The sequence below is a fragment of the Carya illinoinensis genome, chromosome 10 (assembly GCF_018687715.1).
Source record: "Carya illinoinensis cultivar Pawnee chromosome 10, C.illinoinensisPawnee_v1, whole genome shotgun sequence".
In the NCBI taxonomy this organism is placed as follows: Eukaryota; Viridiplantae; Streptophyta; class Magnoliopsida; order Fagales; family Juglandaceae; genus Carya; species Carya illinoinensis.
Window position 1 is genome coordinate 3,897,010 of NC_056761.1, and position 17,940 is coordinate 3,914,949.

Genomic DNA, 17,940 nt, shown 5'->3' on the forward strand with positions numbered 1-17,940 from the left:
AATAGGATTAATTATGTATTAAAAAAAATTAATTCAACTAATTATATTAATAAAATATATAAAAAAAATATAAAAATAATTGCATATAACATTACTCTTAAATTATATATCAGCTACAAGTAAAAAAATGAAAGCAAACTTCAATAGAAAAGAAAGGGAGGAAAAACAAAAGTTAGGGCTGATAAATAATGTCAGTGAGCAGGTCCAACCAATTATATCAGCCTATTTAAATGAGGAATGAGTCAGCTAATTTGCTTCATGCAATGAACCCACCAGATCCGTTATTACTTTTAATATATATAGATAAGATTTGGCTCTACTTTCAGATACGCTTTTGGAATCTACATGATTAATTTAGAAGATTAGGTCAAGTTTTAATATATGAAAAATTCTATTCAGCAGATTTATATCACGTACCTGTTGAGAGAAAAATAAAATAAAAAATAAAAAATAAAAAGTTTTTTTTACTCAGCATGTATGCAATGTAAGGCCATCGAATAGAATAATTCTTAATATATATATTTAATTTAAAATTTTATGTATAGTTACTTTTACGTATTCATTACATATTTCACTCATGTGATTAATATAAAATAATTATTTTGATTAATCACATTAGTAAAATATATAAAATATATACAAAAGTGACTAAAATGTATAAAATATATAAAAAAGTGACAGAACTCATTAATTACTATAATTAATAAAATAAAATTAGATCTTAAGTGGTTATTATAATTTATCATGGAGAAATTATGCACACTGAAAGTGGAGATAAAATATGTATTACCAAAGAGGAAAAATCAGCAATAAAATATGTGCGTTCATGGGAAAATCAAGTTTTATAACAGGAGTAAGCTTTTCCAGGTTGCTTGCTCAGACCTAGTTGGGAACCACGTTATTCATGATTACAGACAAATTTGTTGGGATTTGGATGAACCAATTGATAGCATATCATAATTTCTTACCAATCTCAGAATTAATTAATCGTCCTATCATCGTTGGACCTAAAAAGAATCATCATCGTGATCAGTAGGTCAACCCCCGATTAAATTATATTTATTAAACAATTTCTTATATTAAATAATGAGTACAAGTGGGTATTTTAATTCAAGTCCATATTTAATTTAGTTGACTTGCTAATCTAATTTAATTATTCTTTTATATTATGAGCTACGAAAGTTTCAAAGTAAATTCTTGTGTATAAATAAATTTTAAAAAATTATTGAGTACTCCAAAAAAACATTTATACGTGGAGTGTGACCAATTTGTATAATCCACAATTATACTTTGACAAACGCAAAAGTATGTTCTCTAAGAGTCAAATATATTTATTTGAATATGAAATTTATAACCATTATATTTTAAAAATAAAATATATGAACTTTATATAAATAAATAAAAAAAAGGGAAAAAAAACAAATAAAATGTTGGCAGAAATTGAAGAAGAAATATTGTTATGATGTACTGTGGAAGAGAATAAAAACTCTATATACAATTATATTTGTATTTTTTTATATATTTCAGCAATGCGATTTACTGTGTTATTTTTTAATATAAAATAATTATTTTAATTAATTATATTAATTAAATATATAAAAAATATATATATAAAATGATTATATATATATATATAATAACTCGGGAGAAAATGAATGATGTTGTTTGATTTGAAGGTAATTTTGGGTGATTTAAGGGGAGAAATCAGAAATGGTCCCTCCCCAGTCCCCAGTACTTGAAGGAAAGATTGGTAATCCTATTCACTTCAAAAAGCAAGGAATGGATATCTTCACACGTTTGGAGTTTTTCAAGATCATCATGATTCTTGCCGTGTATTGTGGGTCGCGCCCTGGCCTGCTCCTTTCTTCCAACAAAATAACAGTTCAAAAAAAAAAAAAAAAGGTCTTTGACTCTTGTGGGATTCACCTGTTCGTTTATTTGAATTTTGAATAGCTCGAAATAACAGATAGTTTTATAAAAAATTGTAAAAAATGTTTTCTTTACGCGTCTCTCTCATAGTAAAATAATAGACATTACCCTAATCTTTATAGACTTGACCTGTAACCCTTTCATCTAAGTCTTTTTTTAATGATAAATTATAACAATAACAAGATTTCTATTTGTTTCCTTATATCACATGTATATATATAATGGATTCCCATTTATATAATATTTGGGGGGGGGGGGGGGGGCGGGGGGGGGACATGTCTACCTGCAAGAGAAATGATAGACTTGTTCCATTTATATAATATTTGGGGGGGGGGGGGGGGGGCGGGGGGGGGGACATGTCTACCTGCAAGAGAAATGATAGACTTGTTACTGTATAATAATTTGTTTACAACTGTGTAATAAAATAATATTATTTTAACTTTTACTTTTGATTTGATGATTTTAAATTTAATAAAAAATATTATTATATTTAAAATTGTACATAAATTGTGTAAATAGTATAACCCTATCACTACTCGTCTCCAAAACCCATTATTGCTTTGGAATCACTGGTAACGTGTTGTGTTTTTACAAACACTATGAAACATTTAAAAAATAAAAAAAAATGTTGAAGTTGGAGAGAATGCATAACGGCTTATGATCAAATAACTATTAGAGCCTACACTAAAAATAAGCAAGCCCAAACATTGGGCTCGACCCATCAAGGGGTAGGCTATGTGAAGCCCAAAATAGAAATTCCCTAATTGGGCTCAATGTAGGGTGCAAACTAAAATAAAGTCCAAAAAGCCCAATATATGATCAGATATTATTTTTAGGGAGGACGATGACTACTTGGGCTAGGGGCTCCCGAAAAGGTAACTTCCGAGTGTGAACCATATATTTTTCCTGAGAACGCAAGAACGTCTTCAACAAATAAAAGAGGCTTGTTCGTTGCGCGACTCCAGCGGCCGGCTAGTGTTTCTCTGATCGCTCTTCACCAATAGATCAATGGGTTCGGTAGAAAAGTGTGGCAGATTTAATGAAGAGCATGTAGTCACTGACGAGGAATTCGTCTTCTACAAGAATGAAGTTGTGAAGAGCGACGTAAGTAGAATTCATTCAGTTCTTCTATGACCTAGTTGTCTGCTTTAACTCAGTTAATTCCTTCATCTCCTCGTCACGTTCGTTATTTTAGGGATTTGATGTTCCTTCCATGCCTGACGTCTCCGCTTTTCACATGATCCAACCATGCAACTTAAACCGCGAGAGCGAGTACATCTTGTTCCAAAAATATTCGCAGCTTGCAATTGATAAATACCACCGTCGATTCGAGGTTCAATTTTTTATTCTATATTTCTGAGATGATTGCATTGGGTATACCGTATTTCTTCATTGTTTCGCTCTTTCCTCTTTGTTTTATTTATTATATGGAGATAATTAAATAAAAACCACAGCGGTGACCCAAAACTCATTTGAAAATAAGTCTATAAGAATATTATATAGGATTAAGGCTCTTCCATGTTTCGGTTTTTACAAAGGCTCGAAAAACCGAAATGGGGATAGGACCGATTCAAATCAATCGAGCGATTCCACAAATTGAGTTTGAATCAGGCGATTAACGACAATTTTGAATAGATTTTTTCAATACTGATAAAAAGTATTAAAAATTATATATAATGTAATTCAAGCATTTTATATCGTGTATAAAACTTAAATTCATGGACTATTTTCAATAAAAATATGAAATCAATCTAAATAGTTTCAATAAATATCTAATTTATGTATTTAACCTTAATTTATGTATTCTCATTTTTTTTACCTCATATATGAAGAAGATAAAGACCGTTAAGTTATTAGAACATGAAAAATGCTGTATTTTATGCACAAACACATTTAAAAGACCATCAATGTTTTTGTTCAACTAAAGAAAATAACGAACTACAAGTTTTTTTTTTTTTTTTTTTTTTTTTTCAGTTTTTATGCTATTCTTATTGAATATAATGATGAAAAAGATAATATAAGTTTAATTCTATCATATTTCTGTACAAGAAGTTAAAAAAAACTTGGTTGTTAGGTAGTTTAAAAATAAATTTAGTTTTAAATCCGTTAAAATCAGTCTAAAATTGGTCTAGCTATTGAAGCGGTTTAGCAAATTTTTTAAAAGTTAACTAAAATTGGTTCGGATTTTTAACGATTCGGCCTGAACCGAACATTTTTTTTAGTCTTGGTATTTTCTGCTTATGATGCATAAGCTCTATTGGGATTTTCTTTAGAATAAGCCTTTGCACTGTGATGTGCATGCATAGAGCATGGAGGAGATAGAAGCCTATTCCTAAAGTTCATGGATGGTTTCCTTCCAATGTGCTTAGTCAGTTATTTGTTATGCCCTATACTAGTAATTTCTTATATGATGACACTGTTGTGTAGGATACAAGTGCAAAGCTGGAGCTTGTGAAGGTTTTAAAAACAATGTCTATGGTTCTTGATATAGTCAGGTATTTTATCACCTTTGAGGCCAAGGACCTCGCTGATGGAGGCAAGATTAAGACCTATCAAGCTGTAGTGCGTTTGGATGTATTTGGGGGAGTCGGTGTTGTCTTTCAGGCTGAAGCCTACTGAGGATGAACAAGGTAAATGCATTACCTTGAAAGGAGATTAATTCAATTAGGGAAGTGGGACTAACAATATTTTTCAACTCAATGCATCTATAGACGCGTGACTCACAATCCTTTTCAACTTCTTAAAAATATATATAAATTCATCTTAACATCTAAATATATCTAAACTCATCTTAAGTGGGCTTTACAAAACTTACTCTATCATCTCAACTCACTATTATTAATAAATATTTGACTTATGGATGTTATTTTCCTTGGAAAATTGTTACTTTCACAAAGTAAGGCAGGCCTGTACGTTGTGGGATAATTAATGACTCGTTAATGTCTAATAGATTGAGCGGCCAGAAGGCATAAAAGGGATGGAACTTAGAGCATTCACATCCCATTCTCCATAAAATTTCTTATAATTTAGCTAAAAATTACATTTCTTAAAATTTTTTCCTAAATTTTACTCATCTTTCAAAAACCTCCTACATCTCATTCCCTATCCTTTCTCTATTCTATTAAAACAATATTTATCTATTATTTCTTTATCACTTTTTTCTCTCACTTCCATTTACAAATTTAATTACTCAATATTTTTTCTTATGTTTTGAACTATTACTCTAGTGAATATTTTAAACAAAAATTTAAATTATTTTTTTGTGTATATGATAATATTTTTAAAATCAATTTTTTTATATTTTTCATAATTAATTAAATCATTTTTAAAATTATTATTTAAAACTATAATAAATATGAGTATGAGAGAAAGTGTAGATGACTGAAAAATTATTTATTTTGTATATTAAAATAAAATATTGATAAAAATGATTTAAAGAATGAATAGTTACTGTTTATTCCCTAAACCTTTTTCCTAAAATAGGGATCTGGATGTGGGGGTATTTTGATCAAAACTTCATAATAAATCTTAAATTATGAAAAATCTGGTACTTTTGAGACATCGAATGTAAATGCTCTTAGGTGTTATAGAGGTTGGTGGACAGGAAAAAGGCCCACATGTCGCAACCCACATACCTGAAATAAACTTGGAAACCTAGTTCCAAATCTAGGATCTGCATCACTTGTTTGTGAATGGTGATTGTGTTAAGTTATAAGTATTCAATTATATGGAATCAGTTTTAAGTGTGTTGAATTTTAAAATTTTAACATGACTCATATAAATAATAAATGATACAACACGATCGTCGAAATCTGTTAATGATTAACTCGATTTTGTTTAACCTGAACGCAACCATTTTCATAAAAGAGAAGTGCTATATATCATAATTTTTTTCATCAATCTCTCACCTCTTCTAATGTGGCATAAAATGATTAGAAAACTATTTATCCTTGATTACTTAATATCACATCCAATTATTGGATGCCGCATAAGGAGAAAATGGGGAAGGGTGATTACTTGGATGGTGGATAGAATTTTTCGTTGAGTCTACCATATATCTATTTTAACATAACATAATTTCAACGTAATATAATGATAATTATGTAAATAAGTCATTTCATAATAAAATATGTAATAATCAATATTCAAAGAAAATAATAATAATAATAATAATATCCAAAATTTCTAGCGGTCATGCTATAGTTAATATTTTAAAAAGAAAAAATCTTTTCATCATCTTAATTTTCATCACTATCTCATTATCTCATGACATGATATTAGATAATAAATTCACAAGTAAAATATAATAAATAGTTTTTAATTATCTAATATCACATCATAAGATGATAAAAAGATAATAAAAATTAAAATGATGAGTAATATTATCCTTTTAAAAAAACAAAAAAGTAATAATACACAGCGTAATCACATAAAATCGATCACATACATTAATTGTTTATGTGATTATTATAACCTTTTTCAAGGACTGCCAGTGCCACCCCAAGTGATCGCTAAAGTGATGCCTGGATTTCATCTTAAAAATAATTAATTTTAGTACTTTAGGAATTTAGTAATTAATCTAAAGATTAAAAAATTCTCTTAAAAAGATATGGTTGAATTGTTAAAAAATTGTTGAGGGAGTGGTCTATATGTATGCACCTGCTGAAGCACGAAATAGTTGACGAAATTCTCAATTCACGGTCGCTAATGCCGGGAAACTCGGTAGCTGAAACTTGAAAGACAATTGATATTGGTAAATTATAAAAATTTTATGTGTAATTATTTTTATTAATTTTTTTTAAAATTATTTTTATTAGAAGATTTTTCATTTTAAATTAATAATAAATTCTACTTTTTAAAAAAAGAGAGAGCTTGACGTGTGTGAATCGTAAATTATTATAGGACGTTTCTAAGGTTTTGCCCTTAGCCATGTGGCAATTACGAAAGCCATTATTGGCTATTATTAAAAAATAATAATATCTGAATTTCATATATTATGGTTGAAAAAATTTTACTTATCATCTCTACTCTATATATCATATATAATTTTTTTTTTATTTTTTTCTCTTTATAAATATGTGATATATAGCTGATGAATAGAAGAATTTAATTAGTTTAAATTTTAGAAGTGAAAACCGACGTATTGATTCAGTTTTTGTCCAATCGAAACGTATCGATATCCTGAAATGATGTAAATCTCGACCAAAATCGGTTGGTGAAAGGGGTGGAAACCGTCGTCATCAATCTCAGCGTAACTCCGGTCGGTTCGTCGGCGTCTTTGGTGGCCGCGTGCACCATGAGAGAGAGAGAGAGAGAGAGAGAGAGAGAGAGAGAGAGAGAGAGAGAGAGAGAGAGAGAGAGAGAGAGAGAGAGAGAGGGGGGGGGCGGCAAAACTTGAGAACTGTGAAACTGAAAGTGAAAAAAGAAATGAGGAGGAAGAAAAGGAGCATGCGTCGTGCGAACCATAGAGTTAAAACGGCACCATTCCTTTTATATTTTTTTCAAATACTGAGTCTTAAAATGACACCGTTTAACTTAAGTTTAAGTGAAACAATGTTGTTTTATATATGTATAATTAAAAAAAATACAGTAAAACCATCCGAACCGCTGGACATTGATTTTGAAGAAATTCTACCGTGTCTCGATCAGTTCTACGCTGGTTCCGATCTTCGACGGCCGGTCTGAGTCGATCTCGGTCGGTTTTTCGATATTTTGTACAGCCCTCTATTTAATATGAATAAAATAAAAAAATATTAAAAAAATAAAAATAAATGTAGTGTGTGTACTGTGTGATATATATAATGATGAATAGCAAATATTAAAAGAAAAGAAAATGATAGATTTTTCATAGAGTTTTTTATTTCTTCCAATATTCATCTTCTTGAATAATTTTATGTTTTTATTTTTATTTTTGAATAATAGCTGACGTGGCCTCCAGCAAGCCACCTCAAGAGCAAATGCAAACACATTTTTTTCTTCTTCAGCAATTCTATACACAGTCGTCGATGATAAACGCCGTGTAGTCGGGGTTGACGTGGCAGCTACTATTTATTTAAAAAAAAAAAAAAAGCCATTTCACGGTCTTCTTTACCCTTTTTCTGATTCTTCATTTTCTCTCCCAAACTCTTACCCAACTACTTTAAGCATCATAGAACAGCCCCTTGAAATGAGAAACAAAGCTTCAAAGAGTGGGTAAAGAGAGGGAAGATGGCTGATTCAGCTGAAAATTTGGTGGGTAAAAGCCTTTATTTCTTGTTCTCTTTTCTGGTTGAAGGTTAGTATTATTTGATTCTTGGAAACTCCAAAAAAAAAAAAATCTAGATATCACCAAGCTAGACGTAGAGTGAAAACCAGCAACACAACCCTGTTGCTCTCTCTATTTGCTTGAGTTTTGTAAGCTTGAGCTAATTAACTAGGGTTTGAGGGTAACAAAGCTGTAATGGATCCAATCACAGCACATGGCCTCCTCTCCCTCCGCCTTTCCTATCCAGAGACCTTCATCTACACCCCCACCATCAAATCCAAAACCATCAACCCAAAATTCGGAGGGGGAACAAAGTGGTAATGTTAGCTTAAACTGAGGAGGGGAAACAGATTTTACACGCAGGAAAGGAGAACCACCATAGAATAAAAGAGGAGGAAGAAGATAAAGGAAGTAAAGGTTAGGTTGATTGAGAAGATCAAAGAATTTGCAAGGTAGATGGAGAAAATGGGAGGGGAGATGAAAGGGCGAAGTGTTTGGGCGAAATGCTTTCAATGGAGTTGTGTTAATCGTTGATTGCATAGCCGTATTGATAGTGAAACACGATACGCACCGTTTCATTAAGTACACATACGACCCAACTACGCGGCGACTACCCCTCTCGCTTGTAGTTAGCATTTTTCTTTTTCTTATTATATACTTTTTGGAGGACGCAAGGACATCTCCAACAAATCAAATAAAAGAGGGTTTATTCGAGCAAAAATACATTAAAAAAAAGGAGGGCTTATTTGTGCGCGAGTCTAGGACCGGCTTGGGTTTTTCTGATTGCTGTTCACCTCTTCGTTTATTTGAATTTTGAATAGCTCCAAATAATAAATAGTTTTATAAAAATTTGTTAAAAATGTTGTGTGTCTCTAAGCATCTCTCTCAAAGTAAATAATAGACATTATGCTTCCCTAATTTGTTGTATAGACTTGACCTTAAACGTTTTATCTAAATTTTTTTTAATGAGAAATTATATCAATAAGAAAAATTATATCATCATCCTCACACTAAATATAATTTTTTATTATTTTATTTTATCAAATATGTAATGTCTGGATGATGAGTAGAAATATTCTATTAAATAAGCGTGGTATGTGAAGATGATGAGTAGGGGTGTAAAAAAAAACGGGCAAACCGGAAAACCGGCCCGGACCAGTTGTGCTGGTTTTGGAACGGTTCGGTCCGGAACCGGTTTTCATAAATGAAAAACCGGTCGGAACCGGGCCGGTTTCGGTTTCGGTTAGTTTTGGACCGGACCGGACCGGTACTATTTATATATTAATATTATATATAATATATTTTATATTATATATAATTTTTAATCACATAAAAAATAATCACATATATACTAATACTAATATTCTAATATAGATTATAGTTATACTCATACTAATAGTTATACTAAATCATCAAAACTAACACTAACATATAGCTATACTAATAGTCTAATATTAATACTATTATATTGTCTAATATATTATATAGCTATAACTAATACTAATATATATACTAATACTAATAGTCTAATATAGGATTATAGCAGATTTTTTTTTTTACACTAGATTTCTTATTTTAGTTTTTGTTTCATAGCAGTTTTTTATATAGCGAATTTTGTTTATATAACAGATTTTTTTTATAAAGCAGATTTTTTATATCAGAATTTTTTACATAGCAGATTTTTTTTTTTATAAACCAGATTTTTGATAGCAGAATTTTTTTACATAACAGATTTTTTTTTGCAAAGCAAATTTTTGTAAATGGTAAACAGAATTTTTTAAATCAGTTTTTTCTTTTAAACAGAATTTTTATAAAAAATTTGTATTTTATTAAAACCGGAAAACCGGATCAAACTGGACCGGAAACCTGTAAAACCGGAATACCGGTTTAGGAGAAAAATCGGTGCGTAATCGGTTTTGAAAAATGCAAAACCGGTGCCTACCGGTTCGGTCCTAGATTTTGTATAAAACCGGACCGAACCGGACCGGTTACACCCCTAATGATGAGTAGCAAAACTCTATTTGTAATATTTGGCAATGGAAGCCTCGCGCAATTTTTTTGAAATAAGTGTATAAATATGAAATCTATATAGAAAAATCAGTTTTTAAATAGTGGATCTTTTTTTTAAAAGCGAGTGCTCGATACTTGCACACTCTAAGAGTGTATTTAGAAAAATTCCTCTAAAATAATTTGTATAGTTTTTGGGTGTATAAGTTCTACGAACTTATTTACAAAAAAAGAAAAAATTGAACAGGTATAAGACTCAAATAAAACAACTCACATTTTAAATATCAACCATTCAACTCACTTTTTTTTTTAATTAATAGAGAGCTTGCACAAATGCACATATCTACCTTTACGTTAGGTAAACCAATCAGAATATTGTGCTCTTCTCTCTTATCTCTTTTTTCCTAATAATATTTTGGGGAACTCAATTTTGTGGGTGGAAAGCAGGACTTATTATTTTTTAGTAATTACACTAAATTCTAGATTCTTATAGTATGGATTCCCATTTATATGGGGGCATGTCTACCTGTAAGAGAAATGATAGACTTGTTACTGGGTGACAATTTGTTTATAACTGTGTAATAAAATAATATTATTTTAACTTTTACTTTTGATTTGATGAATTTAAATTTAATAAAAAATATTATTATATTTAAAATTGTACATATATTGTGTGAATAGTATAACCCTATCACTACTCATCTCCAAAACCCATTATTGCTGTGTGCGGAGCTGCCCGCATGACATGTGGGCTGAAACATGGTCCCTTGGTGGGCTCTTAGGATTTGCATGAAATGTGCAGATGGTGGCTGGGCATACGACGTTGGTAGTGAGTCCGGCACGCAATCAGTGGATGTGCCTGTGGCGAGCACAATGCTTTTTTCTTTTTTCTTTTTCAATTAGGGTTTATCAGGGTTGTTTTACTTTTTGTTATGTCTGTTAGATTTAAATGAGAATAAATTGAAATAGGCAATTCACTTTTCTCATTTAGAAGAGGAGGGTAGTGAGTCCTTATCCTTCTTTGGAGGATGAGGGTAGAAAATCCCTCTTCTCCTTTGAAGAGTGGGGGAGAAATGAGTTGTTTTCTCATAAACAAGTCGATATGGACACCTCAATTTTTACAGAATCTCGAAAATCAAAATGGCTGTATAATTAGAGAGTTTTTGAAATTTTTAGATATTGTCCGGCATAATGAAAAATGTGTGCGGGGGAGCTTATAACCGATGAGTAATTGGCTTGTAATCGGGACTTGTACCTGAATTTATTGATCACAGCTGTAACTTCTTTAATTTATGATTAATTGAATTGAAGTCAATTTAAAAAAAAAAACCATTATTGCTTTGGAATCACTGGTAAGGTGTTCTGTTTTTACAAACACTATGAAACATTTAAAAAAAAAAAGTGTTAAAAGTTGGAGAGAATGCATGATCAAATATTATCTTAAATAAAAATTTTATGTGTAGTCAATTTTACGTACTTTTTTGTACACTCTAATGATATGATTAGTTTTGTATTAAAAAAATTAATCTAATCAATTATATCAGTAGATTGTATAAAAAATATGAATAAATGACCGTATGTAGTATTATTCTATTTTAAATATTTTTAGGAGAAGGACGATGACTACTTGGGCCGAAAAGCATCTTCCCAGTGTGAGAAATAAGTTTTGTTACGTGTAAAAGTGAATTGAGTTTTGTTACTATAAGTAAATTCAAAATTTAAATTGAAATTAATTTTAATAAATCTATTTTCTAACTAACCAATTAAAATTAAATCGAAGGAGTGCACGTATTAGTATGAAATTTTTTCGAATTATATATTTTCCTGAGAACGCAAGGACGTCTTCAACAAATAAAAGAGGTTTGTTCGTTGCGTGAGTCCGGCGGCCGGCTACGGTTTCTCTGATCTCTCTTCACCAATAGATCAATGGGTTCGGCAGGAAGGTGTGGCAGATTTGATGAACAGCATGAAATCACTGACGAGGAATTCGTCTTCTACAAGAATGAAGTTGTGAAGAGCGACGTAAGTAGAATTCATTCAGTTCTTCCATGACCTTGTCTGCTTTAACTCAGTTAATTCCTTCACGTTCGTTATTTTAGGGATTTGATGTTCCTTCCATGCCTGACGTCTGCGCTTTTCACATGATCCAACCATGCAACTTAAACCTCGAGGACGAATACATCTTGTTCCAAAAATATTCGCAGCTTGCAATTGATGAATACCACCGTCGATTCGAGGTTCAATTTTTTTATTCTATATTTCTGAGATGCTGCATTGGTATACCGTATTTCTTCATTGTTTCGCTCTTTCCTCTTTGTTTTATTCATTAGATGGAGATAATTAAATAAAAACCACAGCGGTGACCCAAAACTCATTTGAAAATAAGTCTATAAGAAGATTATATACGATTAAGGCTCTTCCATATTTCGGTTTTTTCAAAGGCTCGAAAAATCGAAATGGGGATAGGACCGATTCAAATCAATCGAGCGATTCCAGAAATTGAGTTTGAATCAGGCGATTAACGAAAATTTTGAATAGAGTTTTTCAATACTGATAAAAAGTATTAAAAATTATATATAATGTAATTCAAGCATTTCATATCGTGTATAAAACTTAAATTCGTGGACTACTTTCAATAAAAATATGAAATCAATCTAAATAATTTTAATAAATATGTAATTTATGTATTTAGCCTTAATTGTCGACCTTTTTTTACCTCATATTCAAAGAAGATAAAGACCATGAAGTTTTTTTTATTTTTTATTTTTTTAATGTCGGGAACCTCTCCAAGGCAGGGTCCTTTGGACCCATCCCTGCAAAATAAACCCCGGTCCTTTGCACCGCATCCTCGGAAGTTTTTCTATACAAAACTAGTTAAATTGCTAATTTTTCACTAGGGGGTGTGAAACATGACAAATGCTGTGTTTTATGCACAACCACAAATTTAAAACAAAATACTCATCTATCTCCTAATTTTTTTGTTCAACTAAAGAAAATAAAGAACTACATATCTTTTTTTTTTTTTTTTTTTTTTTTTTTTTTTTTTTTTTTTCAGTTTTTCTGCGATTCTTATTGAATACAATGATGAAAAAGTTAATATATGTTTAATTCTATCATATTTTTGAACTAGAAGTTAAAAAAAAAAACTTGGTTGTTAGATGGTTTAAAAATAAATTTAGTTTTAAATTCGTTAAAATCAGTCTAAAATTGGCTAAAATTAGTCTATTGAAGCGGCTCAATAAATTTTTCAAAAGTTCACTAAAATTGGTTCGGTTTTTTACCAATTCAATTTGCATCGGCCTGAACCGAACATTTTTTTTTTAGTCTTGGTTTTTTCTGCTTATGATGCATAAGCTATATTGGGATTTTCTTTAGAATAAGCGTTTGCGCTGTAATGTGCCGCATGCATAGAGCATGGAGGAGATAGAAGTCTATTCCTAAAGTTCATGGATGGTTTCCTTCCAATGTGCTGATATAGTCAGTTATTTGTTATGCCCCATACTAGTAATTTCTTATATATGATGACACTGTTGTGTAGGATACAAGTGCAAAGCTGAAGCTTGTGAAGGTTTTAAAAACAATGTCTATGGTTCTTGATATAGTCAGGTTTTTTATCACCTTTGAGGCCAAGGACCTCGCTAATGGAGGCAAGACTAAGACCTATCAAGCTGTAGTGCGTTTGGATGTATTTGGGGAGTCGGTGTTGTCTTTCAGGCTGAAACCTACTGAGGATGAACAAGGTAAATGCATTACCTTCAAGGGAGATTAATTCAATTAAGCCTTCATGGATTTGTGACTCTATTAAGGGGTTGTTGTTTTGTTTCTTTTTAACGAAACCCTAGGGATTGGCTCAAGTGGTAAAAGCCTTGGTCTTGGTGTTATGCTCCCTCCAAGTCTAAGGCTCGAATTATCTTGGGTGTAAACAATTGTTCGGGACCATCAAACTGGGGAATTCTCCCCTTGAATTTCCCGAGATGTACTTACGGCAAAATATTTGCCAAGAACCTGTGCACCCTTAGGATTAGTTGGGATGCTTACGGAACCCTAGTTTCTGTAATAAAAAAAAAAATTAATCCACTTCCAAAGAGGATATTTACATTTCACATGAATTCAGAGAGGATTTCACATGGAAATCTTCACCTATTTTAGAGGTAAATAACCTGGTGTTGTAATTGTAAAACAGTCATTTTATTTTTTTAGCAAATAGAAGTTATAAAAGAAAAATTGTTAGCGGCAGCGTTGCTTTTTGCAATCTCGATCCTCTATATAGTACCTCTTTAACCTCTTGAATGGTTTCAGCCCTCAATAGTACTTTTTTCATCCTAGGAATACAACCTAATACATGGCGTCTCCTCGTCCTTGAATCCCTAATATGTATCACTCAATTTTCTTCTGTGGTTCTTTCTAATGCCTGTATCCATCCCTTCTTACGGTACTTGTCCCGGGCTAGTCCTTCACATTCTTACTGGAGAATATATTTATCCCTTAACTTCGTATTTAAGCGCTTCTCGTCCTATGATCCTTTTGATGATCTTGTACAACCAGTTATTGCTCTTTTTCATTTTTTTCCTTTAAAATCATGCATTTAGTTTTAGTTTAATGTACTGTTTGTGGGTTTATTTTTGAAAAATACTGTGATAACAAACAATTGGTAAGCTAATTTTATTTGCTTAGGAATTATAAAATATGTTTGCAATTTTTTAACTACGCTATAGCCTATTCTTTAGCAAAATATCGGCTGTTGCTTTCATTTTATATGTTTGGATATTGAGAATTTAGTATTTCTTATATTGAAAAATTGATCTTGACCTGTCATTTCTGCTGCTGCTTTTCCAAATCGCCTATTCCTTATATGCTGCTTTTTATTTGCGTCCCGCTGGCTTAGGCAACCGTGGGAAAGAGTGGTTTTGGGAAGGTCATATTGCGGATGGTTGGTATTCTTTCATTTCAACATTGACTTGGTGGTGGATGCGGTTCTTTATAAGATTTTCATGCAGTCTATAACGTTTGAGTGTTATTTTCAGGTTATTTAGGTTGAGAAGGTTTCTCACAAGTGACATGCTTGTGGAGCTCAAGGAGATTGTGGGAAATAGGTAGTTAATTATGAGGCAAATGGAAGCGTTGTACGTCCAAAATCTTTGGAAATACTAGTATAAAACGCTGCAATACCTCAATTGCAGCATTTTTTAGTTCCTTACACGTTCGACACTATAATTCTTTCTTTTTTGATCAATTGCAACGATATCGAAAAAACGTTGCAAATAATATCAATTTTAGCGATATATTTTCGTTGTAAATAATAAAATAGCACGCTAGAGATGGGGTATGAAATTTCCATTACGATCGCTGCTTTTGAGCAATTCTAGTGATTTAATCCTTGCAAAAGTTCTTAATAGCGCTGCAAATACCACATATCAAAAGCAACGCTTGCTTCCTTCGTTGCATGTAATATTTTTTTCAAGAACTAAAATCGCTGCAAAAGATAAAAAAACACTGCAAACACCCCATATCAAAAGCAGTGCTTGCTACATTTGTTACATTTAACGTTTTTTGCAAGAACTAAAATCGCTGCAAAAGATCCAAAAAGTGCTGTAAATACCCCATATCAGAAGCAGCGCTTCCTTCTTTTATTGTATTTAACATTTTTTTCAAAGACTTAAATCGATGCAAAAGGCTAGAAAAGCGTTGCAAAAACCCGCCATCAGAAGCAGCGCTTATTTCCTTTGTTGTATTTAACATTTTTTCCAATGACTAAAATCGCTGGAATAAAACAATTGCAACGAGTTTTTGACTATTTCTAATGATTTTTAGTCGTTGCAAATACTCAATTACAAAATTAAAAAAAAAAATTACTGTTGAAACTGTAGTAATTTTTTTACACTTGCATATAATCTACTTGACATTTATACATTCATCCAAATCCACTTGCACACTATTTCAACTAACAACTGTTTAAGAATAAACACCAACTCTTTTTTTCTTTTCTTTTTATCTAAAACTTCTCTCTATCTCCTATGAAAAAACCAAAACTAAAGAAGAGAGGAGGCTTCGTTTCTACAATAAAGTAATTTTTTTTTCATATATTAATAAACATGGAGCTTTCTTCGTGCATATAACTACGCCTCACACCACTTTCCTGTCAGGTACATAATATGTATACATGTAATCTACTAAAGCTTAATATAATAGTTACTTCAAAGTCTTTTGTGCTTGTAAGTTATAATAGAGATATTAGTTCATTGAACCACTATCAAAGACATTAGTTTATTGAATCATAATAAAGTTTTATTTTTATACTTCAATCTATCCAAACCAACCTACCATCAGTATATTCACACACTCATCGATGCCCACAAGCAAAGCTTAATAGTATTTTGCACTTACAAATAAATAATATAAAACATTTTACAATTTAATCTACAATTCAACAACTGCTTTAGAATATGAACATAGTACCACAACCTTCCTTGAACCAAAACTACTCAAAGCAAAGACTTCCAATCTTAGATTTACCAGATTTAAAAAAAGAAAGCAAGAGAGCTTTAGTTTGAAGTGTTTATGACATTCCGTATGAACTAGTGTCTTGAATTCACTTGCAAGCTCATAGCCATTCGGGTCTTCACCAGGAGGATGTAGGACCATTATGCAAACATAGCCATCAAGATAAATTGCAATTGATGCAGCAACCAAAATAAGTTTCTTTTTCCACAATTACCTAAAAAAATAATCACTCAACCATACAGCAAACATTTGGTAGATATCTATATTTTTGGGATCATTAGTTAGATATTTCAAAAGCAACATTGAAGCAACTAAACCCTTAACCAATGTTATTGGCTTATGCAAGTTATCAAAGTAACCAACTAAACAATCAAAAACAGCAGCAATTGATACATTACCAGACTTAAAAGCCCTGGGACAAGTTTTGAAAAATATCTACCTTAATTTATAACTGAAAAAAGTAAGACTCTTTTAACTTATATGGGACATGTTTATGACAATATCAAGACTCAAGGTATTACAACCAAAAAAGAGATGAAGTTAGAAAGTGAGGAGTTAAAAAAACTAAGGAAGGCACAATATTATAATTAGCATGATCATAAATATAATTAGTTTGTAATTAAGTTCCTCATGAACATGGTATTGGGAATTTAGGAGAGAATTAAGGCAATATACGTAATTCAAAATAACCCATTGAAATTGTTGAATATGATATTACAACAAGTAACATGACTACTAACTTCTATATATATATATATATTCACATTGCTTCAGTACTCCATGGGTTTAATGTAGTAATTTATTGCTGAATTTGTTTGACTTTTGTGTCTCCTGATAAACAATATATAATATACATTGTTTTCTATGGTTGACATTTAGAAAGAAAATAAAAAACAGTTGAGAAAATGAAACCGACATTGACTATTAATATATTGCCATTTGCTTTGAAACGTTGGCAATATTTGACCTTGAAAATGAAATTGAGATTATAATTAGAAATTATAAATAAATATCTCATTTTTTGAAGTTATAAACGATTGTGCGTCTCGTTGTACATGATGAGTCTGCAGTAGTAGTAGTAGTGACTTTTGTTAGCTGCGAAATTAGGAAAGAAACTTGATATTGCTGCAGACCACAACCATAATACTGAGAGTCATGAAGCTGAAAATAAGGAAAATAATAATACTAATTAGAAGTTGGGAGAGAGAAGATCACAAAATAATCTTGGTATATTATGACAACCCCTCATCCCAAGGATT

General features: G+C 31.3%; 2 protein-coding genes across 3 annotated transcripts; both read left to right on the forward strand.

The window, feature by feature from the left end:
- The first annotated feature begins 2,802 nt into the window (after positions 1-2,802).
- On the forward strand, positions 2,803-4,704 carry LOC122279859. The gene is made up of 3 exons (XM_043090740.1): positions 2,803-3,033; positions 3,125-3,262; positions 4,357-4,704. Exons 1-3 carry the CDS (start codon positions 2,938-2,940, stop codon positions 4,546-4,548), a joined length of 426 nt encoding a protein of 141 aa, XP_042946674.1. The 5' UTR covers positions 2,803-2,937; the 3' UTR covers positions 4,549-4,704.
- A 7,303-nt stretch (positions 4,705-12,007) lies between these two features.
- Positions 12,008-15,506, forward strand: LOC122279893. 2 transcript variants are annotated; one of them, XM_043090788.1, is made up of 5 exons: positions 12,008-12,202; positions 12,280-12,417; positions 13,719-13,920; positions 15,066-15,110; positions 15,205-15,506. In XM_043090788.1, the coding sequence occupies exons 1-5, from the start codon at positions 12,107-12,109 to the stop codon at positions 15,216-15,218; spliced, it is 495 nt and encodes a 164-aa protein (XP_042946722.1). In that variant the 5' UTR covers positions 12,008-12,106; the 3' UTR covers positions 15,219-15,506. The 2 variants fall into 2 exon arrangements, with proteins under 2 accessions (XP_042946722.1, XP_042946723.1); XM_043090789.1 differs by lacking the exon at positions 15,066-15,110.
- Positions 15,507-17,940: the final 2,434 nt, after the last annotated feature.